The 21,526-nt window shown below is 44.0% G+C and overlaps 1 protein-coding gene across 1 annotated transcript; it reads left to right on the top strand.

Annotated features, from left to right (window-relative positions):
- Nucleotides 1-1,837: 1,837 nt before the first annotated feature.
- LOC106590071 (transmembrane protein 236) lies at nucleotides 1,838-10,466 on the top strand. Its single transcript, XM_045710556.1, has 4 exons — nucleotides 1,838-2,140; nucleotides 2,459-2,531; nucleotides 4,639-4,762; nucleotides 9,071-10,466. Exons 1-4 carry the CDS (start codon nucleotides 1,869-1,871, stop codon nucleotides 9,796-9,798), a joined length of 1,197 nt encoding a protein of 398 aa, XP_045566512.1. The 5' UTR covers nucleotides 1,838-1,868; the 3' UTR covers nucleotides 9,799-10,466.
- Nucleotides 10,467-21,526: the final 11,060 nt, after the last annotated feature.

Here is a 21,526-nt window from a genome sequence, read left to right as displayed (position 1 = left end):
GTTCGCATCCCAATATTACACTTTATATACACAGACTGAAATATAACAAAACTGTTTGACATAGAAACACAAGATTTTCATAGTTTTTTAAATAAATAATGTTTATGAATTATACAATTATCAAAAATATTTATAATATTCTACCCATGAGGCCACTAGGTAATTTGATTGCAAGAAAGGGCTACCCTCTTGAAGTGGGAAAATATGTTTTTTATGGAGTTGAACATGTGTTCTTTATGACAGAATGTTAAAATGAGATGAAATCACATTTTTTTAGGGACCAAGTACACTTCCCAAAAGGCACCGAATTGGTGGAACGACTCATTAACATCAGAAATTGATCGCCAGCATGTACGCTCAGCAGAATACAACCAGAGAGGTTATTAACTATTGATTTATACAGTGTATTTGTATTTTAGCTGTACTGAATTGGCAGGAGGAATGTTGTGGCATGCTTATTATTCTGAGCAGTGTGTCGTCACACAACTAGCGAATACCTCACCACCAGTAAAGGGTCACTGGAGAGTAACCTGATGCTTGTAAATGCAATTGGGAGCCTAGTCATATTTGCCATTTGATCCAAGCACGATGTTTGTGTTAGACGGTAATCTCAACGTCTGCCCAGAGCAGACTGTATGTGGGGGAGGACCCTGGAGGCAGGGAGTCAGTGCGCATAAATACATCTCATTATTGTAGGTAAACTTGCATGGTTAGGTTCATGACTACATAGTGCCCGTCGGATTATCTTTCTCATAGCTTCTTGTATATCAGTCAGATAGTTACTCTTTATTATGATTTTATTTGTAATTTACTAATCTGCATTCACAGTCCCCAGGTCCAGAACAAATGAGTGCATGGAACTCCCATCTTATATAGCGTAAGTGAACAGAAAACCTGGTTTCAAAAAACAAATAAAGCAACACCTCACGGCACAAAGCCTCTCCTCCATGTGACCTACTTTTTGTGTGTATGTACTGTGTAACTGATCACATACATGTCAGTACAAATAAGATCAAATAATTCAATACTAACGTAATTCCATTTCTCTTCAGTAACACTTGATTGAGCTTGTCTTCAAAGTTTACTCTCTCCCTCTCTTTTCCTCTCTTTTCCTCTCTTTCACCTCTCTCTTCTTCCCCGCTCTCTATTCCTCCCTCCTTCCCTTGTGCTTGTTCTCTTCCTGTCTCCCCTACACTCACTTCGGTCTGGCCTGGAAGGGGATACATCATCTCTAGATCTCTTTTACAGTATCAGAGAACACGCTTCTTGAGATTGATGTTTTATTGCTTTTGGTTGCAGTCCAACACTGTGTTGTGTCACACTGCTGGCAGAGTGTTGCAGAGTACCACAAGATGGGAATGTGTAGTCATGGCAGGATGAACATGCAAAGCACAGGACAGCCAAAGCATGAAGAGCTCTCTTTCTCTCTGCTAATTTAACATGGGACTGGACATGTATGGTGTTACCCTTATATTATTCCATATGATTCTGCTCCATAGATCTTTTCCTTTTGGTTTCACATCTCTTCCAAGGCTTAAGCCTCTTTCTGAAAAATAATATCCTTGAAGGGCCAGAGAGAGAGAGACAATTTGTTTGTAACCTCCATAAAGAGGTTAGAGGGGCAGCCGCATCACACCGACCCGCTGGCGCCGATATAGGTACACAATGCCTAGTGCAGTGTAAGCAAACGGCAGAGCAGTGAGCCGGGGTTGTAGCATGTGGAAAATGCTAGTGGACGCAGACAATGCAGCGGGCCGAGGCCTAACCAGCCCTCAGAGGGACAGGGGTCGCTTCACTGCGACAACAGCCCCCTCTCTCCCTCCCTCCCTCTTTTTTTTCAGTGCCCCCAGCACAGGGGCTGCCACAGCATGGCCTCGGGGAGGACGCTGAAGTTCGCCCTGTGCGAGGTGCTGCAGTTCGCAGGCCTGTGCGTGCCGCTCTTCATCGTCATGCAGAGGTTCGCCCTCATTGTAGCGCGGGTCAAGAGCGTGGCGCAGCCGCCCGGCGACGCAAGCACCGCCTACTGGCTCACCGTGGCCTCCTCCATCGCCTATGTCACCTCTGCTGCCCTGCTGGTCTGGGTGCCCATGAAGTACATGGTATTCACGAATAAGAAGTTTCTTGTCGGGAGGAAGAAGTGGTGAGTGTCTGTTTGGCCTGTCTGGTCTGTGGCCTAGTTGGGAATCCACTGTCTAAGCTAGGAGCTAGGAGCTGTAGCTGTGATATCACAGCACAGTGTTTTCTGGAACAGAGCCTTGGGGTGTAGTAATGGCTGTCTGGTCTTTGTGGCATGAACCTGACCGGTAGCTGTGCTGTGTCCGATTCTCGACGGGCCTGCAATTGGTTTGGCAGTATCCATTTCCAAATGCATCGATATTTTCCTTTTTGAAAACCTCTAGCCTATAACTCAAACTATCCCTCCTATATCTATCTCCTTTTCTCTCTGTCTCTCTCTCAGGAGGCCGGTGGCCCTGGTCTATTTGATCCTTTCCACATTACCCTGCTTTGCCTTTCTCATCGCCAGCTCAGAGGTAAACCATGTGACCCCAGTAGTATGCATCATTTGTTTATTCTCATCTCAGTGTGTCTATGTTTGACCATGAGAGGGACACTTTCAGAGAGACATTCTAAGTCAGAGGTATTCACTTCCAGGCCTTGAGGTCTGCAGTACTGCTAGTTTTCAGTTCCTCCTCCCCCCAGTAGTTGATTAATAGATTAATGCCATTGAGCAGCCCGAGAGTCCACTCACCTGATGTAGCAGGTCTAAATCAGTCCCTGATTGGAGTCGAGGAACGATGAAAACAAGTAGACGTCAATGTCTGGATTGTACTACTCCACTTCTATGTCATTCGACTGTATGTCTAGATCAGGGATGGGTAACTGGCAGCCCCCCCCCCACCATTTTGTAGGCCCGCGGACCAGTTAGAATAATAGAATACACAACGCGCAATTTCGAAATTTGGTTGTGCATCAGCAGTCACTCAATTAGCCTATGTCAGCTATTTTTATTTATTTATTGGTAAATTAGTCTAGTGGCTAGCTATCTAAACTTTTAGAAAGCATGGTTGAATTAGCGACCGGGATGGGGCCCATTGATCATCAGTTATCATATTAAAATTGGCAAACATTTGCCTCCACCTTATGGCAAAATGTGTAGAATTGCATGAAATTAGTTATAAAATCTTCTTTTCGCGCCATGGCAAAATGTATAGAATTGCAGCAAATTTGCTTTAAAACGGCAACATTTTCTCTCTGCCCCATGACAAAATGTGCATAATTGCAGGAAATTAACTTTTTAAGGGGTGCCGTTAAAATGTTTTGCTCGCAGGGGGGCCCACGAGCCACTGGGCAGACCGACAAGCCACTGCGGCCCCTCATGATGAGTTCTGTTTTTTTGTGGCCCCCACCCCCATCAAGTTGCCCATCCCTTGTCTAGATGGTTCCATGCACATCAAACCCTACTACGCAGAATGCCGACTGTAGTCTACCTATTCTACCATTATGGCACCACCACAGCATTATGAAAGTTCCTTAAAGTGCAGTTTCATAGCGGGGGTCTTATGAGAGAGGAGGGGGTAAAGGTAATGAGAGCAAAGGAACAGTTGGGTTCTCAGGGGAGCAATCTACAGACCTATGACCAAGGAGCAACTGATAAGCAGCTGAGTTCCTCTTCCTGTCCCAGCCACCCTGGTCACATTGGCTGTCTGTCTGGCACTTTCCGACTTCCTGTCTGTGATGTGCCCACCTCCTATTAGCTGTCTATGAAGCACTTTTTAGAGGTTCCTAAAGGTCCATGGGTGACTCAGGTCCTTGGTTTATCTACTCTCTTTTACATAAGAGAAGCCATAAATTCAGCCCAGTCTCTTTTGTTCTGTGTCCTGTAGAGAACATACCAGAGCTAAGTGATTAGCCCACTAACCAAGTGTCACAGAGGGTATACACTGAGTGTACAAAACATTAGGAACACCTTCCTAATATTAAGTTGCACACCCTTTTCCCTCCTCAGAACAGCCTCAATTCATCGGGGCATGGGCCCTACAAGGTGTTGAAAGCGTCCCACAGGGATGCTGGCCCATGTTGACTCCAATGCTTCCCACAATTGAGGGAAGTTGGCTGGATGTCCTTTGGGTGGTGGACTGTTGTTGATACACACGGGAAACTGTTGAACGTGAAAAACCCAGCAGCATTGCAGTTCTTGACATACTCAAACCAGTGCGCCTGGCACCTACTACCATACCCCCTTCAAAGGCACTTAAATATTTTGCCTTGCTCATTCACCGTCTGAATGGCACACATACGCAATCCATGCCTCAATCGTCTCAAGGCTCAAAAATCGTTCTTTAACCTGTATCCGCCCCTTCATCTACACTGACTGAAGTAGATTTAACAGGTGACATCAATAAGAGATCATAGCTTTCACCTGGTCAGTCTATGTCCTGGAAAGAGCAGGTGTTCCTAATGTTTTGTACACTCAGTGTATAGCACTCATAGGGTTGTATGTAGTGTTTGGAGAAGGTTTGAAGGGGAAGTCAAGCTGGTACCTGACTGGCACATGAGGGTTTCATTAGATCACAATCGGGGCTAGCATTGTAGTCTGATTTGAATCACTGATTGGTTTTGATCATTGTTTTCTCTCAGGTGCAGATCAATAACAGTATAAGACAGGATACGTTTGCAGAGCTCCCCGTGTCGTTGGTGCTCTTCTCTCTCATCTGCATCGATATTGTGGAGAGGATCCGCCACAGTCGACTCACTGGACACGGTGAGAATACAAAGCTCTGCGTTAAACACACACGTTTAATTGAACATTGGCTAGCTACTCAACCTGGTCTAAGGGAAACTCGTTGGATTTGGTATGTAAATGAGTTCCCTCCATTTAGAAAGATACACTACATGACCAAAATTATCTGGACACCTGCTCGTTGAACATCTCATTCCAAAATCATCTGCATTAATATGGAGTTCGTCCTCCTTTTGCTGCTATAACAGCCACCACTCTTCTGGGAAGGCTTTCCACTAGATGTTGGAAAACTACTGCGGGGACTTGCTTCCATTCAGCCACAAGAGGATTAGTGAGGTCCGGCACTGATGTTGGGTGATTAGGCCTATCTCTGCGTTCCAATTCATTCCAAATATGTTTGATGGGTTTGAGATCAGGGCTCTGTGCAGGCCGCTCAAGTTCTTCCACACCGATCTCGAGAAACCTTTTCTGAATGGACCTCGCTTTGTGCACAGGGGCATTGTCATGCTGAAACAGGAAAGGGCTTTCCCCAAACTGTTGCCACAAAGTTTGAAGCACATAATTGTCTAGAATGTAATTGTATGCTATAGCGTTGAGATTTCCCTTCACCGGAACTAAGGGGGCTAGCTCGAACCATGAAAAACAGCCCCAGAACATTATTCCTCCTCCACCAAACTTTACAGTTGGCACTATGCATTGGGGCAGGTAGGGTTTACCTGGCATCTGCCAAACCCAGATTTGTCCATTGGACAAGCGTGATTCATCACTCCAGAGAACGCATTTCCAGTACTTGTGCTAACCTTTTAGTTTTTTTTACCCCTTTTTCTCCCCAATTTCGTGGTATCCAATTGGTAGTTACAGTCTTGTCCCATTGCTGCAACTCCCGTACGGACTCGGGAGAGGCGAAGGTCGAGAGCCGTGCGTCCTCCAGAACACAACCCAACCTAGCCGCACTGCTTCTTGACACAATGTCCACTTAACCCGGAAGTCAGCCGCACCAATGTGTTGGAGGAAACACCGTACACCTGGCGACCGTGTCAGCGTGCACTGCGCCCGGCCCATCACAGGAGTCGCTAGTGCGCGATGGGACAAGGACATCTCTGCCGGCCAAACCCTTCCCTAACCCAGATGACACTGGGCCAATTGTGGGCCTCCTCATGGGTCTCCCAGTCGCGGCTAGCTAGGACAGAGCCTGGACTCGAACCCAGAATCTCTAGTGGCACAACTAGCACTGCGATGCAGTGCCTTAGACTGCTGAGCCACTCGGGAGGCCCAGAGGCAGTTTTGAACTTGGTAGTGAGTGTTGCAACTGAGGAAAGATGCTTTTTTACGAGTTAAGTGCTTCAGCATTTGGTGGTCCCGTTTTGTGAGCTTGTGTGGCCTACCACTTCACGGCTGAGTTGTTGTTGCTCCTAGACATTTCCACTTTACAATAACAGCACTTAAAGTTGACCGCGGCATCTCTAGCAAGGCAGAAATTTGACAAACTGACTTGTCGTATGACGGTGCGACGTTGAAAGTCACTGAGCTCTTCAGTAAGGCCATTCTACTGTCAATGTTTGTCTATGGACATTGCATGGCTGTTTGCTCGATTTTATACACCTATCAGAACCGTGTGTGGCTGAAATAGCCCAATCCACTAATTTGAAGGGGTGTCCATATACTTTTGTATATATAGTGTATATTACTTTACGTTGTGAATAGAATAGCGGTCTTACAATATCATACAAATTAGAGGATGTATAGTATAATTCTTCTTGCTCAGTTGTACAATAGCATATGAATTGGATGACATAGTATTTTGTGTCTTTCGTTGAGACCATGTTGCTTGTTGCGTTGTAACAAAAAATGAGAATTACAGGGAGAATTTACATTGGTGGTTAGGAGGACTAATGACAAAGGTTAGGATAATCTATGTAAAAGGTTAGGAGAACTAGGTTACGTTTAGGAAAAGGGTTAGGGGAAGGATTAGCTAAAAGCTACAGTTGTCCCTGACGTGAGTGGAACACACAACCTTTGGATTGCTAGACGCTCGTCCATCCTCTCAACCAACCTCCCTACTTTTGTTTCTGTCTAAAGTTACTAGACTATTAGTACATATCATACGTCTTGTAGGTATACAAAAATAAGTGTAGTATGCTTTGTATGGATCTGAGGCCAGGCTGAGCTACTGTTGCGTGTACTCAACTGAACATTACATGATCCACTGCCAACTCACTGAGCACAACCTCTTGTCACATGCAGCGGGACCAACAGTAGTGTAATTTCATGACGACAACAATACTCACACTATCAGGGGATATGTTCTCTTTCTCAGGAAATTAACAGGAAATTCTATGTATGACCCACGAACGGATTATTCGTAACAGTGCTGAATTGGCAAAAACCATGACGTTGTTCTAAGGGCAGCTGTCATTTTCTTGGAATCCCTTTATTTGAAGAAATGATCCAGATCCAAAACGTTTGTCCTTTTCCACTGATCAGAAAAGCTGTTGGTCAAATATAGTGCCTATATAGCCCAGAGAGAAAATCCCTGTCTTGTCCTGTGTTCTACTTTGTTGGACTCTGGTTAAATCAACGTTGTTTTAATGTCATTTGCCAATGTTTTGTGATGTGGAATCTATGTTTTAAAGTACATTGGATTTGCAAAAAGTCTAACTTTTTTGAAGTTGAAATTTCAACATCAGGATTATGTAATGCTAACCAATTTTCAACATAGACAAATCTTGTATGATACAATAACATTGAATTTGTACCTTTAGAAACAACGTCAGATCTTCATTGTTATGTCCACTATCAGAAAAAAAGCAATAGGCTTGGCAGCATCTCCAACTGGAGAATTGATCTATAGCTACCCTTTGGTCTCCCATCCAGAGTTTCAACCAAGCCCAGCTTAGCTATTTGACACTGGCAACTACCAATGTGCTACCGTGAGAATGATTATTGAGAATCCTCCACTTAAAATGTTTGTAGATTCACTGTTTCTATTGAAATTAATTTGAAAGAGTAAGTATAATGACATGAAATTAAATGAAACCATACTTTATCATACTGTATATCATGAATTATACCGTTTAGGCCTATATCGAACAGGTATTGTTTCAATTCAACCCAGGATTCAACTAAATATAGAGTTTCAAGCTTTGGTTGACTTCAAATGTAATCTACAAGTGAGTTATTAATATGTTGGATTCACATCTCCATCTCAAACAAATTAAGTGAAAGAATAGGACTAAATCAAATAGAAAATGATTTAAAGTGCATTTAAAGTTTGATTTAGTGCTGTTTAGTAGTATTCTTTCTTTATAAGGGCTCAGACCCAGATGCAGACACGGGAGGCAGATGGTTAGAGTGTTTGATATTTATTAGTTCCAAAAGGGGTAGGCAAGAGAATAGTCGTGGACAGGCAAAAGGTCATAACCAGATCAGAGTCCAGGAGGTACAGAGTGGCAGGCAGGCTCGAGGTCAGGGCAGGCAGACTGGTCAGGCAGGCGGGAACAGAGTCCAGAAAACAGGCAAGGGTCAAAACCAGGAGGACTAGCAAAAGAGGGAATAGCAAAAGCACAGGGAAAAACACGCTGGTTGACTCGAAACAGACAAGACGAACTGGCACAGAGAGACAGGAAACACACGGATAAATACACTGGGGAAAATAAGCGACATCTGGAGGGGGTTGAGACAAGGACAGGTGAAACAGATCAGGGCGTGACATTCTTTAAGATTTTTGGTTGAGATCCAACATATAAATGATTAATTTATAGACAAATTGGCATTAAATCCAGTCTAAGTCAGTGGCACAGATGGATCTATGCAAACAGAACATACACTATACAGTATATACAAAAGTATGTGGACCCCCCTTCAAATAAGTGGATTGTATGTACTTTGAAAGAAATCTCAACTGCAATCCAGGTCATTTGGTTGTGCGATAAGATAAAGCGCAGTGATAACACATTTTTTATAAATAAACAAAATATCTGACGTATTCCCATTTGAACATTGTTGTGCTTTTAAATGGTTGAAAGTGCAGTGATAAAACATTTCAGTGACAACTAAACCAAAAATCAGACACGGTTTTTCCATAAAAATTTGGCTGTGCTTTTAGACGGTTGAAAGCATAGTGATAACACATTTGGAATTCAACAAACCTTTGGCGTTTTTTTTTTGAGGGAGTGAATGTAGGTTCTAATCTTATCAATCAACGTCTCAACCAAATATTACCCAGTTGTCCACGTTGAAATGACGTGGTGTGCTCCATGGGTCTGTGCCATAATGAGATGTTCTGATCTGGGTTGTTCTATCATGGCTAACATACCCATGTGCTATTGTCTTTCCGTCCAGCTAACGAATTGGCCCGAGATGCTGAGATCCCTTCCACTGTCCTCACGAACGTAACCCCAGTGACACCGGTAAACCCAGAAAACCCTGCGGCATCCGTAACGCCAGCTGTGCCCGGGCAACCTACACAACCAGGGCAACCTGGTAATCCAAATGGGCAGGACCAGAACGGGGCGGGGTTTCAACCAGAGGCCAATTGGACACTCCAGGGGATGCCAGTTAACCAGATACAAGGCAGACAGTTCAGCATGTCAGGCCTGAGCTCGCGCTCGGCATGCTCTGCACGCTCGGCCAGCATGTCCGCAGACCACGGCGTCTCACCATATGCCTACACAGGCCCGTTGCGCTTCTTGTGTGCCAGCGATGCCCGAGCCGAAGTGTTTGTGGACAGCTTTCTGTTCTGGATGGACACGGTGGAGATGGTGAGGGTGGCAGGGCACCCGGCGGTCTACTACTCAGGCTGGGTGTTCCCTATCTATATCTTCAGCTACCTGTCGTGCCTGCGGCTGGTGGTCATGCCCCACAGTCCCCTGCTGTCGTTGCTAGGCGTGGCCCTGCAGGATCTGCCTTTCCTGTTTGTGCGTATCGGCCTCATTGCCTTCTTCGGCTTTGTAACGCCACTCCTCTACCTGATGAAGAACTTGCTCGTTTGTTTGGCCTTCATCTACTTCAACTTCATGACCAAGCTGAAGGTCTTCAACACAGAGAGAATGTTCTGATCTGAGCTGCCGGCCACGGATGAGAAAAAACTATGGACTATGATGGACTTTATGACAGAGACAAAGGAGTCACCAAACCAAAGGAAGACAAAAACAAGAACGGGCTCACACAGCGATGACAATAGGATGTTATGGAGAACATGAGAAGAATTGGAGAGGATTACTGTTTGATGTGATTGCACCACAGCAAAGACAGATTGATCCATTTCATAATGATGATTCTGATTAAAGGAGGGACAGGACTACATTGTGGTGCTTTTTGCAAGTTAAAAGGGAACTCTTCGGCAATGTGTTCCCGTAAAGGGGAGGGAGGACATTAACTGTCAGAGGACTATGTGTTGTCTTAGTGTTATCTTATTTCCTCCTTGTTCCAAGTGGGGTTTTTTACCCTCCGATTCCCCTTGTCCCCAACCTGAACTATGGCACTTTGCGAATGTAAAAAACCTGTCATGTCACTTCTTACAGATTTTATAATAGAGAATATATGATTTTTCTATTCTATTACTAAGTGCAGTGAATGTGTAAGAATATACATCAATGTCGTTATACATCCCAGATTTATTTTCCTTGCTAGGTTATGATATTATCCACAAAAACAAAGCGTGAGTTTGTACAAATGAAACATATTTTTTTGGGTAAAAAATAATAAAGAAAAAGAGGGAAAGAAATCTGTTTTATGATATGATTCCACATGAGCATGGACTGTGTATGACTGCATTTACATGTGTGTTTACATTTTGTTCATGTATTTCTCTGTATGTTAGTACATGACGGTGTATGATTGTGTTTTTTTCAGGCCCTCCCCAGCCTCGTTCAGCCTATGATAGTGCAGGGTAACAGGGCTCCATGTTGGGCTTTCCACAATGGATCTGCACGCTCTGGCCTCCCTCACTTCCCCTGGCAGGAAGCAGGATATCCTCCCTTCTTCTGTCCCCTCTTTTCTGGAGAACCTTCCATCCGCGCGGTGCCCTCACAATTCCTCCTGAATGGTTATTGTCCCACCAATCCACAGCATCAGCAGTCTGTGTGGTGGAGGAGAAGAGCCTGCCCATTTCTCCCCCCATCCCTCCCCATCCTTCTCCCTTCCCTGCCACTAAGTCAGCAAAAGTTATTTCATTTGGGGCTACGGTGGCCTTATTCACTTGGCTGATCTGACATCTTTACAGTGTAATTTCCCAAAACAGTTGGCCACTAAATCACTTCAATTCCAAAAATACAAGCTTCTGGGCATTGTTTACGCATTTCTTTTGTCTGCTCTCGTCACGTATCATCTACCTCAAGGCCCTTTTTTCGGCATACAGTGAGTATGATGTGGGCAGTGTGATAAAACGCACACCAAACACTTTTGAAGCAAACTGCCTCCTACTGTATCTTTCAAATGTCCTGTCTGATGAAAATGTTCGTTTATATGACACACAGCGCATTATTGTCCTCTGAAAACACACACATCTTCATGACCAACTGTCACCTCCAGTGTCATGAACAGTATATCATTTATTGCGGCAAACTTCCTGCAAGTTTATGTCAAATTTGCTGCAAACTAAATAGTGTGCCACAAAATGTTGCCAGAAGTTTGCAAATGTTTGCCTCTAGTGGTGAATCTACGACAATAATATTTATTGCCACTAGTGAACTTCTTCTGGCAAACAATTCTCTCAAGATTCTATTTGAATCTGTGGCGACAATATGTATTGCCACTAGTGGCAAACAGTTTACCAGAAGCCGTTTCTGGTGAACACATGAGTTCCAAGCCAGTAACCACTGACGACTAGTCAGGGGGTGAAGAAAAATCTGTTAGAAAATGTAAACCAACCAATGTAGCTACCTACCAAAGTTGTTTGGTGAGTGTCTAACATCCTAATAAACATTTTGTTAAATAATTGATGCCTGCTTAGCAATATCATGTGTTATAGAATAGAGTGAAAAACATTTTGTTGCTAGATCAGTTTCAATCTGTCAGCAGCACTGACTGGCTAGCGAGCTAGTTAGTTAGTGGCTAGCACTTAGCAAGCTAACATTAGCTATCATATTTTGCACAATTGATAAGGATTTGCCTAAGCACGTACTTTTTGGTGAATACATTTCTGTATTTTAGCTAATATCAATAATATGCATGTCAATATGCTAGTGTCACTGTTCAGTAGCATGTTAGATAGCTGTTGTGCTAAGGTAGCAACAATATGAGCTGACTTGACATCAAAGTAAAACATCACTTTTACCCTTCCCTTAACCATGGTCAGGGATGGGCAAAAATGACTAAACACAATTACAAAATTGAACTACAAAATACAATAAATATCATTCTATCAATATAAACTACACAATGCTTGTATTTTAAAATACTAAAATACATTTGCAAGTAGCCGGCCTGAACAGCAACAGCATTCTCAGTAACGGTTACAGAAACGTTTTACTTGCTATGACTGTGATATGTGATGGTAGAGCTAAAGTGTAGAGCTGCCGCTTTCAAGGAGCGGGACTCTAACCCGGAAGCTTATAATATGCCCTCCGATGAACCATCAAACAGGAAAAGCGTCAATACAGGGCTAAGATTGAATTGTACTACATCGGCTCTGACGCTCGTCGGATGTGGCAGGGCTTGCAAACTATTACAGACTACAAAGGGAAGCACAGCTGTGAGCTGCCCAGTGACACAAGCCTACCAGACAAACTAAATTACTTCTATACTCGCTTTAAGGCAAGCAACACTGAAGCATGCATGAGAGCATCAGCTGTTCTGGACGACTGTGTGATCACACTCTCCGTAGCTGATGTGAGTAAGACCTTTAAACAGGTCAACATTCACAAGGCCGCAGTGCCAGACGTATTACCAGGACATATACTCTGAGCATGCGCTGACCAACTGGCAAGTGTCTTCACTGACATTTTCAACCTGTCCCTGTCTGAGTCTGGAATACCAACATGTTTCAAGGAGACCACCATAGTCCCTGTGCCCAAGAACACTAAGGTTATTAGGCACAGTCCCCTCCTGTACTCCCTGTTCACTCATGACTGCATGGCCAGGCACGACTCCAACACCATCATTAAGTTTGCCGATGACACAACAGTGGTAGGCCTGATCACCGACAATGATGAGACAGCCTATAGGGAGGAGGTCAGAGACCTGACCGTGTGGTGCAAGGACAACAACCTCTCCCTCAACATGATCAAGACAAAGGACATGATTGTGGACTACAGGAAAAGGAGGACCGAGCACGCCCCCATTCTCATCAACGGGGCTGTAGTGGAGTAGGTTGAGAGTTTCAAGTTCCTTGGTGTCCACATCACCAGCAAACTAACATGGTCCAAGCACACCAAGACAGTCATGAAGAGGGCACGGCAAAACCTATTTCCCCTCAGGAGACTGAAAACATTTGGCATGGGTCCTCAGATCCTCAAAAGGTTTTACAGATGAACCATCGAGAGCATTTACAGACACATTTATATTTAGTTCATTAAGCAGACTCTCTTATCACACCATAGTGCCATCAGACTTCTGATACCAATGCAGGGTGAAAGGGGGCCACAAAATGGTGAAAATGCAAATTACAGCTCTCAAAAGTACCTTGTTACAAAAGACATTGAGTGTAGTTCAGCCCAGTGTAATACAATATATATATTTCATATACATGTAACAGGAACACTGCCCATCTCTGACAGTGGTGTTGGAAGAGGCTGCGTGGGGAAGAGGGTGCATCAACACCATGGAAAGATACTTGTGGTGCACTCACTCATAACACTTTATTGAGTGATAAATGAGTGTATCGTCTTCAAGCTTGATAAGCTGCATGTGTTATTCTCCTAAATGTAGCCTATACATTCAACCTTTGTAACAATTAGATCTTTCATTGCTTTAAACTAGTAGCTAGCTGTGTTGTTGCTTCTTTCTTTTTTTTCTTTCTTTCTTTCTTTTTTTCTTTCTTTCATTCTTTCTTTCTTTCTAGAAGGAATCAGTCACAAGGCAAAAATACAGATTGAGGCCTTCAATCAAACTGAGGAAAGACAAATATGTGTGCACCAGGTCAAGGTTTCTTGTATACATGGTTTTGAGATGTACACTTAAATGGAAAACTGTAATTTAAAAAGTAATTTTTGGAGTATTATCAACAATAAAATACTTGTTTTACGGCAGCATGCTGTCAATTATAGTGCATTGTGGGAAAATGTTGTGGTCGGGGAAAGAATTGCAGTATTTCGAATGGTGCTGTAATTCCACCCCACAGAATACAGTACCGTACCGTATCTTTGGAGCGCCAAAATCCTTTTGACCACTAGTCTCATGCTATTGTTGTTTCTGGCTCATTAACATATTGTGAGGCGTGCTTTGTAAGCGGCTACAATTGTTGCACCCGTGAGTGCAAATGCTGAACAAATTGACTCTTACAGACAGGTGTCACGTCCTGACCAGTAGAGGGTGTAGTTGGGTCAGGACGTGGCAGAAGGGAGTGTGTGTTTTTTATTGTTTCATTGATTTTGGCCGTGTGACTTCCAATCAAGCACAGCTGTAGAGGGTTGTGGTTGATTGGGAGTCACACATAAGGAGCATGTTTTTCCTTTGGGTTTTGTGGGTAATTGTTTCTTGTTTAGTGTGTTTGCACCTGACAGGACTGTTGGCTGTCAGTTTCCTTGTTTTGTTTGTTATAGTGTTCTTTCTAATTAAATTGAAAGATGAATACTAACTCCGCTGCATTTTGGTCCATTCCTGAAGACAGCCCTTACAGAATTACCCACCAAACAAGGACCAAGCAGCGGAAGAGGAAGGAGCAGCGACAGGAGAGAAAAAGGGAGGAATGGACATGGGAGGACGTCCTGGATGGCAAGGGGGCCTACACCTGGGAAGAGATCCTGGTCGGAAGGGATCGCCTCCCATGGGAACAGGTGGAGGCACTCAGGAGAGTGGAGGCAGCTGGACAGAGGAACCATCGGGAACGTTACGCTGGAACATGGTGTGCTAGGAAACCCGAGAGGCAGCCCCAAGATTTTTTTTGGGGGGGGCACACGGGTAGCTTGGCCAGGCCAGGGAAGAGCCGTAAGCCAGCTACCCGTGACTACAGGGAGGTGCAATTGAGGTGGAGGGCGCCATGTTACGCTGTGGTACGCACCATCTCGCCGATACGGACGCACAGCCCAGTTCGCCCAGTACCAGCGCCCCGCAGGTGCCAGGGCAAGGGGAGCATCGAGCCGGAAGGGGTGATGCCAACCCTACAATCAAGACCGCCAGCGCGCCATTTCGGTCCGGTGTTTCCCGCCAGACGCACTAGCATGGAGGTGCGTGTCTCTGGGCTGGCACGTCCTATACCAGCCCCGCGCATCAAGAGTCTAGTGTGTCAACCCAGCCTCGCCAGTCAACAGTCACCAGAGCTGCCCGCCAGTCAACAGTCGCCAGAGCTGCCCGCCAGTCAACAGTCGCCAGAGCTGCCCGCCAGTCAACAGTCGTCAGAGCTGCCCGCCAGTCAACAGTCGTCAGAGCTGCCCGCCAGTCAACAGTCGTCAGAGCTGCCCGCCAGTCAACAGTCGTCAGAGCTGCCCGCCAGTCAACAGTCGCCAGAGAGGTCAGACTGCGCTGAACTGCCGGAGAGGCCAGACTGCGCTGAACTGCCGGAGTGGCCAGACTGCACTGAACTGCCGGAGTGGCCAGACTGCGCTGAACTGCCAGAGTGGCCAGACTGCGCTGAACTGCCAGAGTGGCCAGACTGCGCTGAACTGCCAGAGTGGCCAGACTGCGCTGAACTGCCAGAGTGGCCAGACTGCCCTGAACTGCCAGAGTGGCCAGACTGCCCTGAACTGCCAGAGTGGCCAGACTGCCCTGAACTGCCAGAGTGGCCAGACTGCCCTGAACTGCCAGAGTGGCCAGACTGCCCTGAACTGCCAGAGTGGCCAGACTGCCCTGAACTGCCAGAGTGGCCAGACTGCCCTGAACTGCCAGAGTGGCCAGACTGCCCTGAACTGCCAGAGTGGCCAGACTGCCCTGAACTGCCAGAGTGGCCAGACTGCCCTGAACTGCTAGAGGTGCCCGCCTGCCCGGATCTGCCAGGGTGCCCTGCCTGTCCTCCGGCCCAGCCCGAGTGGCCCTCCTGTCCTCCGGCCCAGCCCGAGTGGCCCTCCTGTCCTCCGGCCCAGCCCGAGTGGCCCTCCTGTCCTCCGGCCCAGCCCGAGTGGCCCTCCTGCTCTCCGGCCCAGCCCAAGGGGCCCTCCTGCCCTCCGGCCCAGCCGAGGGGCCCTCCTGCCCTCCGGCCCAGCCCGAGGGGCCCTCCTGTCCTCCGGCCCAGCCCGAGTGGTCCTCCAGTCCTCCGGCCCAGCCCGAGTGGCCCTCCAGTTGTCCGGCACAGCCCGAGTGGCCCTCCAGTCCTCCGGCACAGCCCGAGTGGCCCTCCAGTCCTCCGGCCCAGCCCGAGTGGTCTGTCTGCCAGGGTCAGCCCGAGTGGCCCGTCTGCCCGGCGCAGCTATCGGCGCCACCAAAGTGGGCGACGCCGAAGGTGGAGCGAGGTCCACGTCCTGCACCTGAGCCACCTCCAGGATAGGTGGGTTGGGGAGGGAGGGTGTAGCACAGTGCCGTCGGTGACGGCAGCCACCCTCCCTTCCCTCCCTTATTGTTTAGGGGTTATTTTTTGTTGGGGTATTGGGGATTTTCTTGTGTGTTCTTTTTTTAGGTGCATCCCGGGGTCTGCACCTTGAGGGGGGGGTACTGTCACGTCCTGACCAGTAGAGGGTGTAGTTGGGTCAGGACGTGGCAGAAGGGAGTGTGTGTTTTTTATTGTTTCATTGATTTTGGCCGTGTGACTTCCAATCAAGCACAGCTGTAGAGGGTTGTGGTTGATTGGGAGTCACACATAAGGAGCATGTTTTTCCTTTGGGTTTTGTGGGTAATTGTTTCTTGTTTAGTGTGTTTGCACCTGACAGGACTGTTGGCTGTCAGTTTCCTTGTTTTGTTTGTTATAGTGTTCTTTCTAATTAAATTGAAAGATGAATACTAACTCCGCTGCATTTTGGTCCATTCCTGAAGACAGCCCTTACAACAGGCTACATAGTTTCACATGTAGAAAATCACATGATACTTCACATATAACATTGCAAATTTTGAAAATGTGGTTTTGCAGCAAATATCATATATGTTTTTGGAACACTTCACGTGTGAAACAAAAAGTAAGCTTTATGATACACAGTGTTTATGATACAGAAGGTAGATTAATTCAGCTTTATGATACACAGAGGGTAGATCAACTTTAATATTGCAGATAGATTGTGGCTTCCATCAGTGTAATTGTCTGCATCATTTCCAATCCCCCATATATATTTTTTGTAAATATATATATAAATATATTTTCCTTTATTATTTTCCCCTAACCCTACCACCCCTCCCCTAATTGGAGTAAACTAATGGGCAACAACACTTAGGCTTCTACTTCCAGCTTATACATACTATATACATTTTACCGACACAGTATATTTTACATTAGTTATCTTGTTATTTTTTGTCCCTCCCTTCAGCTCCACTCAACCCCTGCCATCTATCTCTGAACACTATCCAGTTTTGATTTCTAGATGCCATATATTTTTGTGCTGTGATGTTTGACAAAAGTTCTGAACATTTCTATTCTCATAGCTTCTACAGATTGTAAATGAAAGATAATAATTTTTGCTAAGAGTATTATTATATTTTTGATCGATTGACTATGACTTTTCAAATCACCCAGCAGTGCTATTTGCAGAGTTAGCTCCAGGTAAATGTAGCAATTCTTCAGCCATTCTGAACCTGGGTCCAAAAACAAGCTACCTATGGAAGGAACCAAAACAAATTATCTAATGATTCTGTCTCTTCGCACTAAAATCTGCAGAGCTGGGATGGTTGTATCACCCATATATATAACATTCTATTGATTGCAAGGATTTTATATAATAATTTAAATTGAAAAATGAAGTTTTGAATCCAGCACAGTTTTGTGTATCAGTTCATTATCCATGTGCCATGGAATCGGAACATAAAAAATCTCTTCCCAACTATTTTGTAATCTATATGGCACAGCTGACAATTTTTTGGTCCTTAAATTAAACTGGTATACTTTTTTATTTATCACAACTTTCTTTAACCAATTTTGATCTTTAATGCAGGGCCGACAGACAAGTTCCTTACTTTCTCCCTTTCCACTTGCCTCTTCCATTTCTGCGGTAATGCTGCAAATAGTTTGGGTCGAGCAGACATTCCCAAATATTTTTGTTAGCCGCAAGTGTGACATACCTCCACCAGTCCTATTTATGATATAATTTGCAAACATTATACTGATTTTAATTTTTAAAATGTTTTTTATATATATTTTTTTATATAAATGTTTTTTTTATTTTTATCAATTAGTATATTTCAGTTTAACTATAATATTTTTGGACCATGGGGTGAGACATTCTTATTAATCTGATAGACAACAGGTTTGGATTTAAGTATAACTTTTGTATGACTGAAGCCTTTAGTGAGAGATCTAATGCTTTAATATGTAATAATTTCTGCCCTCTGAATTCATATTAATTATATAAATAGGCCTGTGTAATTCTGTCTGGCATGTAGTTCCAAATAAAATGGAATACGTTTCGCTCATATAATTTAAAAAACAAGTCACTACGTCTAGGGAAGACTATAAGCAAATAGGTAAACTGGGATATGACTAAAGAGTTAATCAGGGTGATATTTTCCTTTCCATGGTAACAACATCTTATCTATTTTTGCTAACTTTCTATTCAAGTGTTTTGTAGTGAGATAATTTATTTATTTTGGGATAAGAATACAGAGTATGTCCCCTTCACTGTCAGATTATGTTATTGGTATGTAAAATGTAAAAGTATTTTCTTTTTTTGTGATCCAATATGTCATATAATACTCTTATCATAATTTGAGAGGGAGAGTTTAGATCCTCTGTGAGGCTGTGGAGGGATCCAAATTGTGGATTTAAAAGAAAACATGAATCATCGGCGTACAAGAACACCTTTGTTTTTGAGCCCTGGTTTTCTAGCCCCTTGATATTATTGTTGGATCTCATTTCAATTGATAACATTTTGATGGCCATAATAAATAGATATGTATACAGTGGACAACCTTGTTTTACTCCTCTTGACAGTTTAATACAATCTGAGAAGTAGCCATTATTTACTATTTTACACCTAGGGTTACTATTATTAACTATACATAACTTTAACCCATTGTATAAGCGATTCTCTAAAATTGAAATATTCCAGGCATTTATATATACAGTTAATGTTGGAAATGTACATACACTTAGGTTGGAGTCATTAATACTCGTTTTTCAACCACTCCACAAATTTCTTGTTAACAAACTATAGTTTTGACAAGTTGGTTAGGACATTTACTTTGTGCATGACACATATCACCATTACCTGAAGGCCGCTCACCAAAGAAGCTCCAAAACCGCCATAAAAAAGCCAGACTACGGTTTGCAACTGCACATGGGTACAAAGATCGTACTTTTTGGAGAAATTTCCTCTGGTCTGATGAAACAAAAATAGAACTGTTTGGCCATAATGACCATCGTTATGTTTGGAATAAAAAGCGGAGGCTTGCAAGCCGAAGAACACCATCCCAACCGTGAAGCACGGGGGTGGCAGCATCATGTTGTGGGGGTGCTTTGCTGCAGGAGGGACTGATGCATTTCACAAAATAGATGGCATCACGAGGCAGGAAAATTATGTGGATATATTGAAGCAACATCTCAAGACATCAGTCAGGAAGTTAAAGCTTGGTCTCAAATGGGCCTTCCAAATGGACAATGACCCCAAGCATACTTCCAAAGTTGTGGCAAAATGGCTTAAGGATAACAAAGTCAAGGTATTGGAGTGGCCATTACAAAGCCCTGACCTCAATCCTATAGAACATTTGTGGGCTGAACTGAAAAAGCGTGTGCGAGCAAGGAGGCCTACAAGCCTGACTCAGTTATACCAGCTCTGTCAGGAGGAATGGGCCAAAATTCACCCAACTTATTTTGGAAAGCTTGTGGAAGGCTACACGAAATGTTTGACCCAAGTTAAACAATTTAAAGGCAATGCTACCAAATACTAATTGACTGTATGTAAACTTCTGACCCACTGGGAATGTGATGAAAGAAATAAAAGCTGAAATAAATCATTCTCTCAACTATTATTCTGACATTTCACATTCTTAAAATAAAGTGGTGATCCTAACTAACCTAAAACAGGGAATTCTTACTAGGATTAAATGTCAGTAATTGTGACAAACTCAGTTTAAATGTAATTGGCTTAGGTGTATGTAAACTTCCGACTTCAACTGTAAAGTCAAGTCGTACTTTATCAAAAGCCTTTTCAAAAAGTGTTCTGTTGTTTCCAGTACTTGTCTTATATTATCTCCAATGTCTCGTCCATGTAAAAAAACCTGTCTGATTACAATGATATATGACAATACTTTTTAATTTTATGCGCTATGCATTTTGCTAGAATCTTTGCATCACAACACTGAAGTGTAAGGGCCCTCCAATTTTTTAAATGGACTGGATATTTATATTTACCACTTGGGTCCTGTTTCAGTAATAATGAAATCAGACCTTCTTGTTGAGTATCTGATAATCTACCATTGTTATTGGAGTGGTTAAAACATGCTAATAACGGTCTTCTGAGTACATCAAAAAAAGGTTTGGTATACCTCAACTGGGATACCATCCAGCCCTGGAGTTTTCCCAGACTTAAAGGCTTTAATTGTATCAATACGTTTCTCCTCTGTAATTTGGCCTTCACATGAGTCTTTCTGTACAGCTGTTCATTTTCTATTGTTAGTAGAACAAAAATCTTTGTTACTAATACTTTGTTTTAGGCCTCCAGAGTGGTGCAGCGGTTTAAAGGCACTGCATTGCAGTGTTAGCTGTGTCACTAGAGATCCTGGCTCTGTTGCAGCCGGCCGTGACCGGGAGACCCATGGGTCGGTGCACAATTGGCCCAGCGTCGTCCGGGTTTGGGGAGGGTTTGACAGGAGGCCGACAGGGATGTTTTTGTCCAATCGTGCACAAGCAACTCCTGTGGTGGGCTGGGCGCAATGCACGCTGACACGGTCTCCAGGTTTACGGTGTTTCCTCCAACACATTGGTGCGACTGGCTTCCGGATTAAGAGGGCATTGGGTCAAGAAGCAGTGCGGCTTGGCTGGGTTATGTTTCAGAGGACGCACAGCTCTTGACCTTCGCCTCCCCCGAGTCCGTAGGGGAGTTGCAGCAATGGGACAAGACTGTAACTACCAATTGGATACCACGAAATTGGGGCGAAAAAGGGATAAAAAAATAATAAATAAAATAAAGTACTTTGCTTCCTCTATCAATATATTGTTTGGTGAATCATGGGTGACTCTGTTATTTGTAACACGTTTCAGTAAATTATTATAATTATTTTTTTTAAGAATTTGGTGCATTTTTCCCCATATTCCATCCAGTTCACTTTATTTTTTTATCTTTTTTGAATAAGTTTCTCCATTTCTTTTAGTTTTTCCACTAACTTATTCTGTGCCTCTACGGTACAGTTTTTATTTATATTTATATGTACTGTTAGTCCCTCTATTTCCTTTGTTAATATGAACTCTTTTGACCTAAATTGCTTTTGTTTTAAAGACGAGTATTGAATTGCATGGCCTCTAAAGGCACATTTAAAAGTGTCCCACTCAATAAGGGGATTTGCTGTTCCTATGTTATGTCGGAAAAAGTAAGTTATAAATTCTTCTGTCCTGGTTTA

Source organism: Salmo salar, chromosome ssa29, assembly GCF_905237065.1.
Source record: "Salmo salar chromosome ssa29, Ssal_v3.1, whole genome shotgun sequence".
Classification (NCBI taxonomy): domain Eukaryota; kingdom Metazoa; phylum Chordata; class Actinopteri; order Salmoniformes; family Salmonidae; genus Salmo; species Salmo salar.
This window is presented reverse-complemented; position numbering and strand designations above follow the sequence as displayed.

Coding starts and splice junctions, on each gene's coding strand:
- LOC106590071 (XM_045710556.1), top strand. CDS start 1,869: ATGGCCTCGGGGAGGACGCTGAAGTTCGCCCTGTGCGAGGTGCTGCAG. Junction 2,532..4,638: donor TTCTCATCGCCAGCTCAGAG/GTAAACCATGTG, acceptor GTTTTCTCTCAG/GTGCAGATCAATAACAGTAT. Junction 4,763..9,070: donor CAGTCGACTCACTGGACACG/GTGAGAATACAA, acceptor ATGTGCTATTGT/CTTTCCGTCCAGCTAACGAA.